Source organism: Trachurus trachurus (genome assembly GCF_905171665.1).
Source record: "Trachurus trachurus genome assembly, chromosome: 22".
Lineage (NCBI taxonomy): Eukaryota > Metazoa > Chordata > Actinopteri > Carangiformes > Carangidae > Trachurus > Trachurus trachurus.
Genome location: NC_139907.1, coordinates 30,415,586 through 30,433,588, shown reverse-complemented (window position 1 = coordinate 30,433,588; position 18,003 = coordinate 30,415,586). Strand labels below are relative to the sequence as shown.

The 18,003-nt window shown below is 43.2% G+C and overlaps 2 protein-coding genes across 2 annotated transcripts; one reads left to right on the top strand and one right to left on the bottom strand.

Annotated features, from left to right (window-relative positions):
- Positions 1–1,173: 1,173 nt before the first annotated feature.
- On the bottom strand, positions 1,174–2,982 carry cox8a (cytochrome c oxidase subunit 8A). Its single transcript, XM_083997855.1, has 2 exons — positions 2,805–2,982; positions 1,174–1,506 (listed from the first exon to the last, which is right to left on the bottom strand). Exons 1-2 carry the CDS (start codon positions 2,919–2,921, stop codon positions 1,411–1,413), a joined length of 213 nt encoding a protein of 70 aa, XP_083853981.1. The 5' UTR covers positions 2,922–2,982; the 3' UTR covers positions 1,174–1,410.
- A 1,267-nt stretch (positions 2,983–4,249) lies between these two features.
- On the top strand, positions 4,250–17,875 carry rrh (retinal pigment epithelium-derived rhodopsin homolog; the record flags this gene model as incomplete). The annotated part of the gene is made up of 7 exons (XM_083997880.1): positions 4,250–4,358; positions 5,904–6,094; positions 11,966–12,065; positions 13,656–13,809; positions 16,752–16,920; positions 17,459–17,637; positions 17,737–17,875. 7 exons carry the CDS (start codon positions 4,250–4,252, stop codon positions 17,840–17,842), a joined length of 1,008 nt encoding a protein of 335 aa, XP_083854006.1. The 3' UTR covers positions 17,843–17,875.
- Positions 17,876–18,003: the final 128 nt, after the last annotated feature.

Genomic DNA, 18,003 nt, shown 5'->3' with positions numbered 1-18,003 from the left:
AGGCTAACATATATAGGTGATAGTTATATCACCTTTTAACTTAAAGGGATAGTTCACCCAAAATTCAAATTTCACTCATTATCTACTCACCCTCATGTGGACTAAGGGCTTGGAGAAGTTTCAGAGTCCTCCGTGCCTTCTCTGAGTTACAGCGGGGCTCCGTGCAGCACTGCATGTCCAAATGACGGTAGCGAACAGATCTCACTGTTCTTCGTCCAAAAAGACACACCAAAAAACATCCAAATACCTCTATAGTGCTCGTCTGTAATATCCCTCTTGTATTGAAGCCTCAACATGCCTCCCAGCACTGCTCTTCCTGGTCCGTCCAAATCTCGTGCGATTTGCATTGACACCCAGTTCACGGCTCCGCAAATCGCGCGAGATTCCGGCAGCGCAACACTGGGAGCTTCCACTACAAACAAGCTTAAAATATAGACTTATTTAATTTTTTTCATAACAATTTCTCATGTTGGGGCTTCAATACAAGAGGGACATTACAGACGGAGGTATTTGGATGTTTTTTGGTGTGTCTTTTTGGACGAAGAAAAGTGAGCTCCGTTCTCAACCGTCATATGGACATGCAGTGCTGCACGGAGCCCCGCTGTAACTCAGAGAAGGCACGGAGGACTCTGAAACTTCTCCCAGCCCTTAGTCCACATGACGGTGAGTAGATAATGAGTGAAATTTGAATTTTGGGTGAACTATCCCTTTAAGTTCAAAGGTGATATAACTATCACCTGTTAGCCTTAGAGGTGAGAGGAGCAACACATTTATGATGTGTTACAACACATACCGTATCACAGTTGTTCATACAGAGGGACATAACTTGAAGAACATACAGGGTGAAAGTATAGCTACATTTTAACAGTAACATTTTGAAGACCTTTGTGGAGGCTATAGGGTAACCTTGAAGGAAGACAGAGGGCCTGGCCCATTTCTACACTCAACTATGAAACTGTGCATTTTTACATACTTGTGAATTGAGACGCACTTACATACCGGTACTCAAAATACTTAGTTAAAGTATGGAAGTATTCGAATTGAGACACAGCAATTGTCACCACTGTAAAAGACTGAGATTGAATGGTTAGTTATTAGTTGACCTTTGCCCATTACTCTGCTCTTTTCTGAGCCTAATCTGCAGGGGACAAACACACATCACAGCCAACACAATTGTGTTTAAAATTTAATATTGTAACATACTGCTTAAGAGGAAAGATGTATTCAGTATTCAATGCATCAGAGTCATTGTTTTGAAGGTAGTTGGTTTGTGTCTGAGCTGTGGAGTGGAGCAGTCAGAGGGTAAGACATGTCTTGATTCCTCTCTATGGGGGAACATAATGGTTAAGGTCCCATTTGGTGAGAGACAGGAGGTTGGACACACCAGGTCAAACTGTTAAAAAGTCCAGTTCACTCTTTCTTCTTGTAATCCTCCATGTGGGCCAGGATCCAGCCAGATGGACCCAGGATGGCCAGGGCGAACATCCCCATTCCAACGGAAGTTTCCTGAAGAACAGTGAGAGAGGACATTCTGTCAGCCGACAGCCAATCAGGAGCTTCAGTGCCACAGCGATTTCAGCTCATCTGCTGATACCAACACAGCCTGGAAATCTACTTACATCAGGCTTTTCAGGAGTAACACTCAGGAACATGAAATTCACTGAGCTGTGACTGCAATTCTCTTTAGCTTTTTCACTGGTCAACGTATAAATTAACTCAACCTCAGACATAACCTACTAAAATTATGTGTGTTAAACTGACTTGGATTTACCAGAAATACACATGGTAAAAATCTAAGTCTGTTTTACTGTAGCCTAAACTGCTATTTGGTGCCACATTACAGTTTATGTTCATATAACAACATTATGATAGTAGTAGACACTTTTAAATTGAAATCTAACTTTTCCATGTGCAGATAGAATTCATTGTGATATTTTCCAGATTAGTAAACAAACCAAGACATCTACAGAACCTCTTTGATTAATTGTTGTAAACTGTTATAAATGTACCAAATGCCAATAATTTGGTCTAGCCTCCACTGTTATCTGTGTCTTTGTATTCTGCAATTTAAAACTTCAATCATCACAACAAATGAACCAGTGTCACACCACTGAACAACATTATCAAAGCCAAACATGGGTTACATGGGTTTCACACACAGAGGTGAACACTAATCACTAAATAGGACCAGTCAGATATTCTGGGGAAATGAAGGAACACATGTTTTATTTACCGTGTGGTGTTTAGGAGGAACTCTACCATGCTCACTACACATCACATTTAGGCCAAAGTTATACTGAGTGGATTGATGGTGAAGGATCGGATTCGGTACTTCAAGGTGTCATTACGGAGCTAACGTTAACGTTACATGCTATTAAGCATTGTGCTGCCAGGGGTCAGGTGGATTAATGTTAGTCCACCTAATGTAAAACACGTCCAGTCCTACTAGCACCGAAGCGTTAACGTTACCGCGGCCAGGCCAGTGTCGTTAATCATGTTTGTCACGATTAGTTCCATGGACACAGCGCGGAGTCGGACCGGCTAACGTCTCTGCTAACATGAGCCTAGCTAACGTTACTAGAGCACTGAAAGGAGAAATAAACACACTCTGCCCCATGTGTAACTTTAAATTCAGAACATTAGACTGGTTAGTCACTGCACCTTTTAACTAAGCACATGGGCTTTTAGACTGCCAGCTGACTTCACAAATACCGGCTTTGACCTCGTCAGCCAAGGACAAACTCCTAGCTTCATCCGTCAGCTAGCATTGAGCCAAGTCGGCGGAGGGATCGGAGCAGACTTACGACAGCGCCGAGCTTATCCTTGGCTGGTCTGCTGTAGAGACTTGCTCTCTGAGCGACGGTCTGTTGCCGCAGGGCGGGAGCAGCACGGCTGGCGATGGTCCTCAGGAACCCCGACATGTTTGTCTGTTACGATGAAGAGATGTCTTCTAGACTGAGATCAGGGATGGCGTTAGCAGGAAGTGAGTCATCGCAGAGGTCATGTCACCGCTTTACCTCATCAAAGACTACTAGCGCCGCCTGCTGTCCGGGAGGACTATGTAATCCTACTCAGTTAGATCAGACGTTCAAACTCACCGCTCATCCGACACTGGAATCCACCACAGCCACCTCGTTACCTGTAAATCGGTCTGGTCCTTTGTGAATATGACATAATGGGATTTATGCACTTTAACAATGAATTTATCAATGCACTTGCATTTTAGTTGAAGTATTGACACTTTATTTAATTTGCACAATGTAGCCTACCTTTTGTATTATGTTTTAACCATATGGTCATTTTTATACAATAATTTTCTTGTGTCTGTGGTGGCGTGGCCACTCTGCTCCACCTGGAAGAGAGGGACATAGTCACATCTACAGCCATGCGTTTTTAATTGATGGACCACTGGACTAAAGCAACTCAATATGAAATGATGTGTAGCCTCTATAACATTGTGCTATGCGCATATGCTATAGTAGGCTATAGCCTATAGGCTATTGAGCTATACGTTAATGTGAAGTGTATGAAATACTCACCCGTCTCTTTGTCTTCTCCAGGGTGTAGTCCTACAGGCTAAAGGAATAACGGAATACAAACTTTGTGTGTGTGTTAATAATTTGAACAGGGCTGTAATACAGTCCTGGGCCATGCCAGAGAAAGGATGTCTCTCACCATGCCATGCTGCTAGAAGGAGAGCTGGCCAGCATCACTTTCCTGATGGGTCTCTTAAACCCCAAAGTAGCAGCGTATAGCAGTAGCAGTGGATCCACTACCCTCACACTGTAGCTCATATCACATGATGTGTATTTCCAAACGTATCACCATCAGTGTTGGTGTTGCCCACAGCGTGGACCCTCTGTGAGGTAAATAGTCTCCATTGAGGCAATAACTTCAGTTTTGTAGTGTCAAAGCTTATTGGTCAGAGCTGGCCTTCCAGCCAATGCCACGTGAGTGGTAATCCTGTCTTGGGTAGCCCTGCTGCTCATTAACACACAGAGAGTCCAGCTCACTGGGGACTGGGGAACAGTGGTATGTAATAATCCCCCTCACCCCGTCCCTCCACATTTTCCCCTCTGGCTCACCACAGGTTCCTACTCTTCTTAGACCAAGGCAGCAGTTTACAATACTGACTCTCATACCTCTGCACTTTTTTTTATTATCGCTGTGTGTAATTTCCCTCCCGAAACAGTTTTTTGTTTTGTTGTTGTTGTTTTTCGGGACAGCTGTCAATTTCAAGAGCTAGAACATGGGGTTGGACTCTGGAGTTAATATCTCAGATGTTTTACCTTACGGGGGACAAAGTGCCTTTACCCAGCTGGAGCACAACATAGTGGCTGCCTATCTGATTACTGCAGGTAACAACCAGAGAACAGCCAGTGGCATGATGACTGGATAGATGTTGTTGTGATGGATGTTGTGTTTATGATTTCACTGCTTTATATTTCTGCAGAGCCTTTCACAGTCAGAAAGTGTGACATAGGGCTCAGTGGGGGTTCAGAAGAGTCTTTATTGATTGAAGTCATTTGACAGAAGTTTCAGGAAATTTTGACATATTGGATATGCAAATTATGTAAAGAAGAGCAACAATGAATAATGAACACATAAATGATTTTAAGTGATTTTACATACAACTGCACCTACAGATCAGGTGATGAGAAAGAATAAGCCGTCACTTCCTATGTCCTATCTGTGATTATCTGGGAAAGACTGTAGCTTTGTCTATAAAGTAAAAACGATTTAGGTGTTTTAGATACAGAGTCTTTTTATTTGCTTATAAAACTGTATGGTTCGTGTTGGTTATCTTTAGTGTCAGTCCAGTGATAGTTTAGTGTTGTTTGTGCACGTCTGTTTCTAAGGACTTTGAGGTGAAAACGGTGAAATAAAAATCACATATGGGGAGCGAGATGCATGGGCTGGGTGAACTCAGACTTTGCAGGCTTTTAATGGTGAAAGAAAGAAATTAGTCTTATTATCCTTAGAAATCTGTTCCGATAGTGTTATGTAATTTATCCAGATCTTGGCACTGTATCATGGTGGTTTACTGAGCCTTGCTCATATTAAAACATGTTCAGCTCCTGTCTAGGCTCATGGTTAACAGGCAAACATTCACATGAATACAGTATGTTTCTGTTGGTATGATCGACGTGTGATTCACCGAGTGCAAGATGTAATATTTTCTGTTTGATATTGAGTCTTTTCTTTTTAACTAATAGAACCATGTAAATTATTACCCAGAGATGAGACAAACAGCTTCCTTAAACATAAAGTAGGATGAAGTAAGTATAGTCAAAACACAACTATCTTTACTCTGACTAGTTGTACATTAGTCTGCCTGGATGTGCCATAAGTGGTTGCTTTTGGATGTAGGCTACCTTGGGCCAGGACAGACCTTGGCAAAATATCATTCTCCTACCATGCACCATGGTGTTGGAATCATTTACAAAACGTTCTTAACTTAAAATCATTTGTACCTACGAGTGACTTCAAGTGTATTATACAGAATGCAGTGAGGGAAGAGTGTCATTGTTTTTCTCGTATGAACTGTGTGTGTATCTGAGTTTTGTTTTATTGTTTATGTTATACCTTGTATGACTGATTTTACATGGCTGTGACCTTAGCCAGGTCTCTCTTATAAAAGAGATCTCAGACCTCAGTGGGATTTCCTGGTTAAATAAAGGTAAACATAATAATAATAATAAAGGAGTCTTATCCTTATCAGATATTCCTTTCACTGTAAAGAGGCCTCCAAATTCTGACCTTGTTCTGGTGGAGGCAATGTGTATCCCAGTGAATCTGAGATCTCTGTTGTCTGGGGTAATAACCTGACATCGACATATGTTCAGTAAAAATACAGCTCTATAGTCCCACACATTTCCTGTCATCTTCTCTCCTCTTCCCAGGTGTCATCAGTTTAGCAAGCAACATTGTGGTGCTGCTCATGTTTGTGAAGTTCAAGGAGCTTCGCACTGCGACCAACTTTATCATAATCAACCTGGCTTTCACTGACATCGGAGTGGCTGGTATCGGCTATCCCATGTCGGCCGCCTCTGATATTCATGGCAGCTGGAAATTTGGTTACACTGGTTGTCAGGTGGGTGGACTTTGTGTTTACTTACATACAGTACAACATCTACTGCATCTGCCCCTTTAGACAAATTATCATCGATAGACTGAATCACATCTACATTGAAATGTCATGTTTATGACAGAAAATATAATTTTGAAATGAATGTTGGAAGGCTCCATCAGTAAATACATTTGTGTTGCATCTACATTAACCTATTACCCTTTTCAGGTTTCCACTGTCACCTTTCAGAGAGAGAGTTCTGGGTAGACATGAATGTGTGTGTTATTTATCTCTGTATGTCAGCTTTCTTTCATAATCTAGGATGTACATTTCCCCCGTCCTGTCTTTTGGGATTTGCTCCAGCCCACCTGTGACCCTGCTCAGATCATTGGTACAGACAGTGGTAAAATACATGGATGGACTTCCAAATTTGTTTTAACTGATCCAGGTGAGGAGAGCATTACTAGGGAGCTGCCCCCATAGTATCACATGCCTGACCAGGACAGAAGTAGAAGTCCACACCATAAGCCACCATGCAGTAACCCCCTACCCCCCTACCCCCACCCCATCAACCGGCCAGGAGGCCCCAGGGCAACACCCCTAGGCAGTCCAGACTCAGCTCCCAGTGTGGGGGGCCCCCAATGAGGAAAACACAGGAGCAAGAAGCTAAAAGAAAGCAGGATATAATTAATACTAAAAGTAGAAATAAGGGCATTGTCAAATACATATTATACCTTATATGCACCAGATATCCTTGTCCCCTGTGATTAAAGGAGCTGTATCAAAGAGTTGGCCCATGACGAGTCAGCTTCCTGTACATGTCACGTGGGCTTCTCCACGGCCCCGCCCCCTTAGGAGACTAGCAGCAGGTCTTTTGACTCAATGAGAGAAGTGAGCATGAACACAGATTATGGTCGATTCTTTCACCCCATAGTAACTTGATTCAATATTGGACAATTTTTTTCATGAAAATGGCAATTTTCATGAAAAAACACATCAGGAGAAAATGAAATTAGTTTAAGACCTGTCTCTGGCTCAACAACTGGCGAGATTTGACACAGATTTCCTAGGCAACGCCAAACAAACGTTCACGAACACACTCATTTTTTAAAGAATTTTCATCATGTTAAATATGACTGTTAGCTGTGTAAGTATTTAATAGCAAGGCAAGGCAATTTTATTTGTATAGCCCATTTTTACCAACAGTTTGTCTCAAAGGGCTTTACACAGCATCATAACAACATCCTCTGTCCTTAGACCCTCACTGAGGAAAAACTCCCAGGAAAACCCTTTAACAGGGAAAAATGTTATAAGAAAACTTTCGTCTCCTCCCATAATTTTTCTTCAATTGACACCAAAATCAAAAATTGAGCCTACAGTGCATCAAAATGTAAATGCTACTGAAAACATATACCTGTAAATTCTTGCTAAAAAAATTTCAACATTCATGAAAAAAACATTTTGGAATCATTTTAGATGATGTTTGGCAAATTTCAGAATTTTATCTCAAAAACTGAATTTTTCACAGCATTTTGAATTTTCCTCTCATGTGAACAATTGGAGTCAATGCAAAAATGGCATATTTAAACATCAGTTACTCACTTATGGAGCAAATCAATTATTTTTTAAATTACCAACATCTCCATGCTGTCAATATGTGTATTTTCAGACAGTGAATGGCTTACTCAATTTATGAAGCCACCGTTGAATTGCCACTTGCTGATGTTCAGAGCGATAGATGATGGTCTTTGGTACCAGAAGTTGCGGGATTGAGCCTCAACTAGTGCAAAATGAACATTATAATGTCAACTGTCTCGTCTCCCTATTCTACTGTTTGTTGCTCAGAATTGCCTATTTGCCAAAAATAGCCCGGACCCGACCCATTGCTGCGCAGCAGCTATAATTTTTTTTTTCTGTAGCTACATCTTCACGCGGCTGCCTTGGTCGCATCATTACGCAGCTGTGGTGACATTTGCCCATTGTGGCAAGGTGAAGAGGGCCCAGGCGGGGACTAAACCCACACCTCCCGGCCCGGGTAATAGTCATGCGCGCTTGCCAGTCACCCAAAGGGACATCCCCTTGGCCAAGTAGCCAGGGCTCATGATCAACTGGAGGTTTAGTGACAGGACCCGTCAACTGTCACACCATGTTGCCCTATAGCCAGTCCGTCACTGGCCCTGACATACTAGTCGGCAAAACATTGTGCTGTCCACAGTTCCAATGAAATAGTTTTTTAACTTTCTGAGATTGCTAAAACTTTCTAAAAACGTTGTCCAGTAGTGTATGATTTGGCCCCCTCCTGTGCCTACCATTTCTATAATGTGTGCTGAGGTATTTTATTCAATCCACATATCCCTCCCAACTGTGTATATAAATAGTCCAGTTATTCACAAGGCCCAGCCATAAGTGATATTGGATAAAATTCCCTCATGGTCTCTAAAGCCCTTACAAATACTAACATGACTTATGGTGAGCTGCCCTGAGACTAAACCTGTGAGCAGGCTGATGCACATTCACTTCAGCTGTTGCTCTGCACGTGAATATTTCAGCAGATTATGTGTTTTTTCCTCAGTCCTTGTTGTTGCACCCTGATATTGACCCATGTGATATTAATCTACAATGAGAAGGAGAGCTATAACCCAGTGCCACACAATCCATTAGGCCAGTGATTGCATTTCCATATTATGCACAGTCTTAAGGAAATCAATTTATGAATTTGGCGATAAGAGAGAGAGAGGGGACTGTAAAATGGGGAAAATGGGTCCACTGCAGACATTTTGTTGGCTCTCACATGTTTTTCTCAGTTGTGAAATCAAGTTTCAGCCAAATATTAATGAACATCTCCTGTTGGTTTTAGCTTTATCCATGGGGATGCAGTGAATGAGGTATGGTCCTAGGAATGAACTGTTGTGCAAGTGAGAAAAGGGAATGCATTGTAAAAACAAAAAAGGACAAATAGCAATATTATCCATTCACTAAAAATCACATATATTTTACTGCTAACCACAGGCATACAGTGGACTAGCAGGTTGCTGAAAGTGCCTATTCAATCTCGCTATCAACTTGCTGGTCTCAATTCATTTTGGTATACTGGAAGATAGATAGATAGATAGATAGATAGATAGATAGATAGATAGATAGATAGATAGATAGATAGATAGATAGATAGATAGATAGATAGATTTACTGTGTCAGGTGGGATGGGTTGAGGGGCTGGTGCGGTGAGAGTGGACCTTAGGGATGGACGGGACAGTCCGGTGAGAGGTGGTGATTGGGGGGGCTGGGGAGGTGGGCTGATGGAGGGAGGGGGGAGACCAGCTGGAGGAGGGGGGGAGTGATCAGGGAGGGAGGGAGGGGCAGGGGGGTAGGGGGCTGCCAGCTGTTGATGGATCGATGCAGTTGTGATTGGAGAGATACCACAGAATTACGAGAATACTCGATTAGCTATAAATTAACTTATTTCGATATCAGTTGAGCTCACTGCACCTCCATTACATCTATTTTAATGCAACAGCGCTGCAATTTTCAGTAGAATAAAAAGAGAAGAAAATGATGCAATCAACAAGTTTCTGATGTACACACATAGGCTATATCTTTACAGTAGTAGTAGTAGTAGTAATTTATTTGTCCCCGTAGGGAAATTGAGTTGCAGCAGATCACACTCTTGACATTTCATCTAAAAAACAACAACAACACAGATAAAAACAGCACAGTACAACTTTCACACAGATTAACACGCATCATTAACACTCATCATCAGTGAGTCAGCTTTATGTTTATCGCAGCCTTAAAGGGATAGTTCACCCTAGAATGATATTTCGCTCATTATCTACTCACCCTCATGTTGACTAAGGGCTGGAAGAATTATCAGAGTCCACCGTCCCTTCTCTGAGTTACAGGGGGTCTTGGCGTAGCAGTGAATTTCAATGCAACGGTTGCAAAGGGACACCAGAGCTCTTCGTAAAAAAAACACACACAAAAAAACATCCAAATACCTCCATGATGCTCGTATGTAATGTCCGTCTTGTGCTGAAGCCCCAAATTGCGTAATTGTCCCGAAAAAAAATTAAATAAGTCTATATTTTAAGCTTGTTTGTAGCGGAAGCTTCTCGTCTTCTTCTTCTTCTCCTATTCCTGGTCCGTCCAAATATCGCGTGATTCGCATTAACCGCAATGACGCCGGCGCGAATCACGCGATATTTGGACGGACCAGGAATAGGAGAAGAAGAAGAAGACGAGAAGCTTCCGCTACAAACAAGCTTAAAATATAGACTTATTTAATTTTTTTTCGGGACAATTACGCAATTTGGGGCTTCAGCACAAGACGGACATTACATACGAGCATCATGGAGGTATTTGGATGTTTTTTTGTGTGTGTTTTTTTTACGAAGAGCTCTGGTGTCCCTTTGCAACCGTTGCATTGAAATGCACTGCTACGCCAAGACCCCCTGTAACTCAGAGAAGGGACGGTGGACTCTGATAATTCTTCCAGCCCTTAGTCAACATGAGGGTGAGTAGATAATGAGCGAAATATCATTCTAGGGTGAACTATCCCTTTAACCTGGTCAGACCAGCTGAGCAGGCTATGAGCTGACCAACACTAACAGTGACTATCGATTATTATTAAGGGATTTAATGGCCTGGGGCACAAAAGAAAATTTAGCTCTGTTTTTAGTAAACAGAGGGGGGCGATATCGTCGCCCGGATGGAAGAGGGTTAAATGAGTGGGCAAGGGGGTGCCTTTGGTCACCTATAATATTCCTTGCCTTTTTCTCTATCCTATCTCTGTAGATGCCTTCCATACATGGCAAAGTAATGCGCAGCAATTTACTAGATATGATTATAATTTCTCTAACCCTCTTTTTCTGTGCCTCTGTGGCATTGCCAAACCAGCAGGTAATACAAAAAGAAAGAATGCTTTCAATGAAGGAGCAATAGAACATTTGAAGCATTCTCCTTTCAACATTAAAGGACAGGAGTTTCTTTAAGTGGAACATTCTTTGTTGAGACTTGGTGCAGATTTGATCTGTCCACTTGTCCCACTTAAGCTTGCTGTCAAGCACAATCCCTAAATATTTAAACTCACAGACTTGTTGTATTGGCTTTCCATTAATTAAGGTTACTGTGTTGGGGGCTTCCTCTTTTCTAAAATCAACACACATTTCCTTGGTTGTAGATGGATTGAGGAGGAGGTTTGACTTTTCGCACCAGTTAACAAAGTATTAAAGTACTGGGCCATGCTCCTTTTCCTCATCATATAAAAGACTGACCAAGGCAGTATCATCCGCATACTTCATAAAAAATCTATTTTGAAAGATGCTAGAACATGAATTAGTATATAAAATAAATAAAAGAGGGGACAGAACACATCCCTGAGGGGAGCCAATGGAAGGGATATACAAAGGCATATATAGAAATAATTATTTTACATACAGACATAACATTGATATTAATACTACTTTTTTTTCCAAACACCTGCAATATGTGAAAATATTCTGACACACCTTGAATATCATAAGAAACATCAGGTGAACACCGTCATTATGTTGTGCAATATCAAGGGAGGAAATTAATATCAGTAAAGACACCAACCTCTGGCAAGTGGTGACAAAACCTCAGCATTCTATCAACTATAGAACATATTTCACATGGTAGTGGAAAAATGTAACAAATATGGCATGCGGCCAGCAACTACATACGTCATGCATGTGGTGATCTATTATCAAAATGTACCCCTAGGAGCAGAGTCTGCATGTGCAGACTTATTTTTGGTTAGTGTGTTTTTGTGCCACGAATACACAGGTAGTTGTCATAAAAGTCACAGAAACATCAGAAATCATGATCAAATGTGCTTGAAAAAGAGAAGGTTTGAATATCTTTGCTTTGTTTTTCCAGATCTATGCAGCTCTCAACATCTTCTTTGGCATGGCCAGCATCGGCCTGTTGACTGTGGTGGCCATCGACCGCTACCTCACCATCTGTAGACCAGACATAGGTATTTATTTACTCTTCCCTATGCATCCGATTAGTGCACACTCAAACAAACTAACTAACATGACATTCCTGAAGTAACTGCTACCTTCATTAAAGTTGTTTAGGTTTTGTTGGACTGGGTCATTCAGAATCATTCTGGTGACTGCAGTATGTGTTGTTGCCATAACAGAGAGGTGTTTCTGTTACATCTTCACTGACATGAACTGGGTGGACACAGTGATGAAAATGTAACCAGAAACAGCAGAGAAAGGAGAAGGCACGTTTAAACTAATGGTCTGAATCTGTTCACTCCCATTGGATGAGTAAATGTGATCTAAGCTTTCACTCCATAAATATTACAGTAAGTAAGGTAAGGTAAGGTAAGGTAAGGTAACTTTATTTGTACCCGGAGGTAGATTCAGGTTACAGCAGATCATTTTCTTACAGGCCACAGATCTTAAGAACATTCTGACATTAAAATGAGGTATTAATGTCAGAGATCAGAGGAAAATTACTTTCAGGACTTTTCATTCAGGACCTGTCTCTGTCTCAGTAACACAGTCTTGCAAAATCACATCAGAGACCTCTTCTTTCTGTCTTTCATTCATTTCTATTGCAGTAGAGCTGCAGATGTTGTTTTGCAAATTCAGAGGTTTAGATTGGCTGATATGTGAAGCCATGAAATATTATGAAGCAGGAATACATCCAAAGTATTTATTGGATTATGTTTCATAGTGATTGTGTAAGATACAGTACAGTTCAAGAGCACTTCATGCAGAGTCAGCTACACCACTCTGAAACAAAAATGTTATTAAGGAAGAAATTATTGCAAAAATTTATTTGTTGTTGTTTTTTAATTGTAGCTAAAGTCTTTTTTATTCCAACCATGTGTATGTGTTACATAGCCCCCGCCCCAGTGTTACTGTAACCCATTCAATCCCATCGGTCACAAAGAAAACAATTAGATATTTTAGATAGATAGATAGATAGATAGATAGATAGATAGATAGATAGATAGATAGATAGATAGATAGATAGATAGATAGATAGATAGATAGATAGATGGGTAGAAAGACTTTATTGTCCACCGTAGTGGAACTTTGTCTTCAGTCTCTCCAAGACAACAAAGCATAGGACAAATCAAAGCACTCCACAGCATACACATAGAAAAGCAAAAACATAGAAACAAGAAACAAACTGAAATGTTGTGCAAAACAGGCATAGCAGCAGACACAACAGCCCTCTATGGGGGTTGCCAGGTGCAGTCAAACAATCATAACATATTCAGAGTTTGTATGGCCTGTGGAAGGAATTCTTAAAAATGTCCCGGCTCATCCTGGGAAATCTGAATCTTGGGCCGGATGGAAGCAGTTCAACTCTGAGTTTTTGGGATGTGTAACATCCTCAGTTATCTGTCTGGCCTTCCTGACAACTGTGGTGTTGAACAGCTCACCGAGTTGACGTTGTTGCTTACCGACCTTTTTTGCTGCACTTTCAAGTTGCCATACCACAAACTACAATTTCAACTGAATTATGTTACATTTAAGTATGTATGAAACCAATATCAGCACACTGGCACAATGTCCTGTTTGTGTCTGATGTGTCTCTCCAGGACAGAAAATGACAGTGCAGTCATACAACCTCCTGATCCTGGCAGCGTGGCTGAATGCTGTGTTCTGGTCCTCCATGCCCATAGTGGGTTGGGCTAGTTACGCCCCGGACCCCACTGGAGCTACATGTACCATCAACTGGAGACAGAATGATGCGTGAGCATTCAGCGCAATTCTTTGTCCTACTCTTTTCTCAGTGTATATGTTCTGTCTCTGTCCCTTGAAATGTCATCTTAAATGCAGACAATACACAATTATATTTTAACTCAATACAAAATACCTCAGTCAACTCTCCATATTGCATGACTAACAGCTAAAACAGACGTTCTCATCACAGGCCCTGAGAATGTTTCAGTTAAAGTAATAGTCCTGTCACAGTAAACCTAAAAACAAAGGCCTTTTAATGGCCAGCTTTTTGAAGTTATTCAGTTGGCCCAGTTCTGTCATTTGATAACTGTAAGAAACTAATGATTTTCACCAGAGTAGTAAAGGGATTGGGGTTGGCTGTGGCCGCAAGGTCTCCGGTGCCTGTCGCGGCGGCAATCCCTGAACCCGGTGGTGGACACCGGAAGTAAGGGATGCCGTCAAGCTGAGGAAGGAGTCCTACCGAGCCTGGCTAGCTCGGGGAACTCCCGAAGCAGCCGACGGGTACTGGCAGACCAAGCGGACGGCAGCCCGGGCGGTCACGGAAGCAAAAACTTCGAAAAGTTCGGGGAGGCCATGGAGGAGGACTACCGGTCGGCCTCGAGGAAATTCTGGCAAACCACCCAACGCCTCAGGTGGGGGAAACAGTGCTCCGCCAACACTGTTTACAGTGGAGGCGGGGAGCTGTTGACCTTGACTGGGGATATTGTCGGGCGGTGGAAGGAAGGAGGATCTCCTCAATCTCACTGACATGCCTTCCGTAGAGGAAGCAGAGGCTGAGGACTCAGAGGTTGATTCATTCATCACCCAAGCTGAAGTCACTGAGGTAGTCCGGAAGCTCCTCAGTGGCAAGGCACCGGGGGTGGATGAGATCCGCCCTGAGTACCTCAAGTCTCTGGATGTTGTGGGGCTGTCGTGGCTGACACGCCTCTGCAGCATCGCGTGGCAGTCGGGGACAGTGCCTCTGGACTGGCAGACCGGGGTGGTGGTCCCTCTCTTCAAAAAGGGGGACCGGAGGGTGTGTTCCAACTATCGGGGGATCACACTCCTCAGCCTCCCGGGGAAAGTCTATTCCAGGGTACTGGAGAGGAGAATTCGGCTGATAGTCGAACCTCGGATTCAGGAGGAACAATGCGGTTTTCGTCCTGGCCGTGGAACACTGGACCAGCTCTACACCCTCCGCAGGGTGCTCGAGGGCGCATGGGAGTTTGCCCAACCAGTCCACATGTGTTTTGTGGACTTGGAGAAGGCTTTCAACCGTGTCCCACATGGCATCCTGTGGGAGGTGCTCTGGGAGTATGGGGTCGGAGGCCCTCTGCTGAGGGCTGTACGGTCCCTGTACAACCGGAACAGGAGCTTGGTTCGCATGGCCGGCAATAAGTCAGACCTGTTCCCGGTGCGTGTTGGACTCCGTCAGGGCTGCCCTTTGTCACCGGTTCTGTTCATTGTTTTTATGGACAGAATTTCTAGGTGCAGCCAAGGGCCGGGAGCCACTTGATGAATCTCTGCTTTTTGCAGATGATGTTGTGTTGTTGGCTCCCTCGAGCCAGGACCTTCAGCATGCACTGGGGCGGTTTGCAGCCGAGTGTGAAGCAGCTGGGATGAAAATCAGCACCTCTAAGTCTGAGGCCATGGTTCTCGACCGTAGAAAGGTGGTTTGCACCCTTCAGGTCGGGGGAGAGTTCCTGGTTCCTCAGGTGGAGGAGTTTAAGTATCTTGGGGTCTTGTTCACGAGTTAGGGAAGGATGGAGCGCGAGATTGACAGGCGGATCGGCGCAGCGGCCGCAGTAATGCGGTCGTTGTATCGGTCCGTCGTGGTGAAGAAGGAGCTGAGCCGAAAGGCAAAGCTCTCAATTTACCGGTCAATCTGCGTTCCCACCCTCACCTATGGTCATGAACTCTGGGTCATGACCGAAAGAACGGGATCCCAGATACAAGCGGCCGAAATGAGCTTCCTCTGCAGGGTGGCAGGACGCTCCCTTAGAGATAGGGTGAGGAGCTCTGTCACCCGGGTGGAGCTTGGAGTAGAGCCGCTGCTCCTCCACATCGAGAGGAGCCAGCTGAGGTGGCTCGGGCATCTGTATCGGATGCCCCCTGGACGCCTCCCTCGGGAGGTGTTCCGGGCATGTCCCACCGGGAGGAGGCCCAGAGGAAGACCCAGGACACGCTGGAGTGACTATGTCACTCGGCTGGCCTGGGAACGCCTTGGGGTCCCCCCGGAAGAGCTGGAGGAAGTGTCTGGGGAGAGGGAAGTCTGGGGATCCCTGCTCCGACTGCTGCCCCCGCGACCCGACTCCGGATAAAGCGGTAGACAATGTATGGATGGATGGATAGTAAAGGGATGTTGTCTACAACACAACACAACATTTAAATGATACCACCTCTATTAGTAAAATATCATGTTCCCCTACTGACAGAAATGAAATAATTATTTAGACAGATGTCAGCCCAGGATAATGTCAAACAACATATACCAGACTGCAGAGAAAATAATTCACAGTTCGCAACGATTATTTCTGCCACACCCTCCATAAACACTAAGATACCGTCCGACATCATAACCAGTTGAGACATGAAGCAGTCGGTCATTGAAAATAAACTTTCTACAAGGTATCAACTGACTTAACTAACTAAATTGTACCCATCTGTGGTAAACATCCCAGCTTTGGGTAGAGCTTAGATCAGACCAAAGAATCTGAGCCGGCCTGACCTGAACCTGTACACTGAGCACGGCCAACATGACCCACTGACTGTGTTTATGGGGCCAACCTGGTTTAAACTTTTTAAAAATAATTTAAGCTGTCTGTAATCATTAAAAAAATATAAAATGTAAATTAAGTCTAGATTATTCAGACTGAAACTTTATTTACAATGTTTACACACAAACTAGCACATTAACCAGGCCCAATATGAGATTTGATCAACATACAACTTTGTGACCTTTTTCTCTGCAGCTCCTTCATCTCTTACACTATGGCAGTGATTGCTGTGAACTTTGTGCTACCTCTGTCCACCATGTTTTACTGCTACTACAACGTCTCAGCCACTGTGAGGAGGTACAAAGCTGGAAACTGCCTGGACAGTGTCAACATCGACTGGTCCGATCAGATGGATGTTACCAAGGTGAGAACTGAGCCTCTCTCTGCTGTTGTCCCTGAGGTAGTGGTGGAAGCCATTGTGTCAGTGGATAGAAATAGGTACCCAGTCTATTATTCGCTTAAAAGTCCATTAATTAGTGAGTTCACTTCAACTATGGCAGAGATGTAATATCAAGTCTTAATGCACCCAAACACAATGCGCTGGCATTCTAGTCACATTTTATGGCAATCAGTCACATGACTCTGTATTCAGTTTGTTTTGCATACAGGTGTATGTCACTACACTGATGGTGTAGATCTCACATTCAGTCAGTCCAGGCCATTGCCCTAATAAGAATGTATTCTTAGCAATTCTTGTCTGGTTAAATAAAGGTTTACTACTACTACTACTACAGTAAAGGTACTATTGCTATACTGTGTTGTACATTTTTGTGCTCATCCTTCTTCCTCTGTCTTCTGTCTGTTTGTTCCTTTTTATGACCCTTGGTAACAATGTTTACCATCACAATTATGTGAACTGTCTCTCTCCTAATGAATCCCAACTCTGTGTCTGTGGCCATCAGATGTCCATTGTGATGATTGTTATGTTCCTGGTGGCCTGGTCTCCTTACTCCCTGGTGTGTCTCTGGGCCTCATTTGGTGACCCCATGACCATACCTGCTCCAATGGCTATCATTGCTCCTCTCTTTGCTAAGTCTTCCACTTTTTACAACCCCTGCATTTATGTCATAGCCAACAAGAAGTGAGTGTTTTTTGTTTGTTTGTTCTTTTACATTTACATCACATTGTGATAGACAGATGTGTTTGTCTTATTATGATCATCAATGACCTTTTCCTCCAGGTTCAGAAGAGCCATAGTAGGGATGATCCGATGTCAAACAAGGCAGAGAATCACCATCAACACCCAGGTTCCCATGACAACCTCCCAGCAACCTCTGACCCAGTGAAATGAAATGAAGACATTGCATTGTATGAATACAGTAGACCCTGGCATTAAAACCACGTACAGATGCTTGGTCTGATGAAGTAATATGTTATAGTTGTAATATGTTTAATAATCTGGCTGTGCATCAGTGTTTACTGTGTAAATCCTACCTGCTCTCTCTCT

Bases quoted from the DNA above. Each gene is read 5' to 3' on its own strand.
- cox8a (XM_083997855.1), bottom strand. From the start codon at position 2,921: ATGTCGGGGTTCCTGAGGACCATCGCCAGCCGTGCTGCTCCCGCCCTG. The intron at 1,507-2,804 runs GTAAGTCTGCTC...ACTGTTCTTCAG, and splicing joins AGGATAAGCTCGGCGCTGTC to GAAACTTCCGTTGGAATGGG.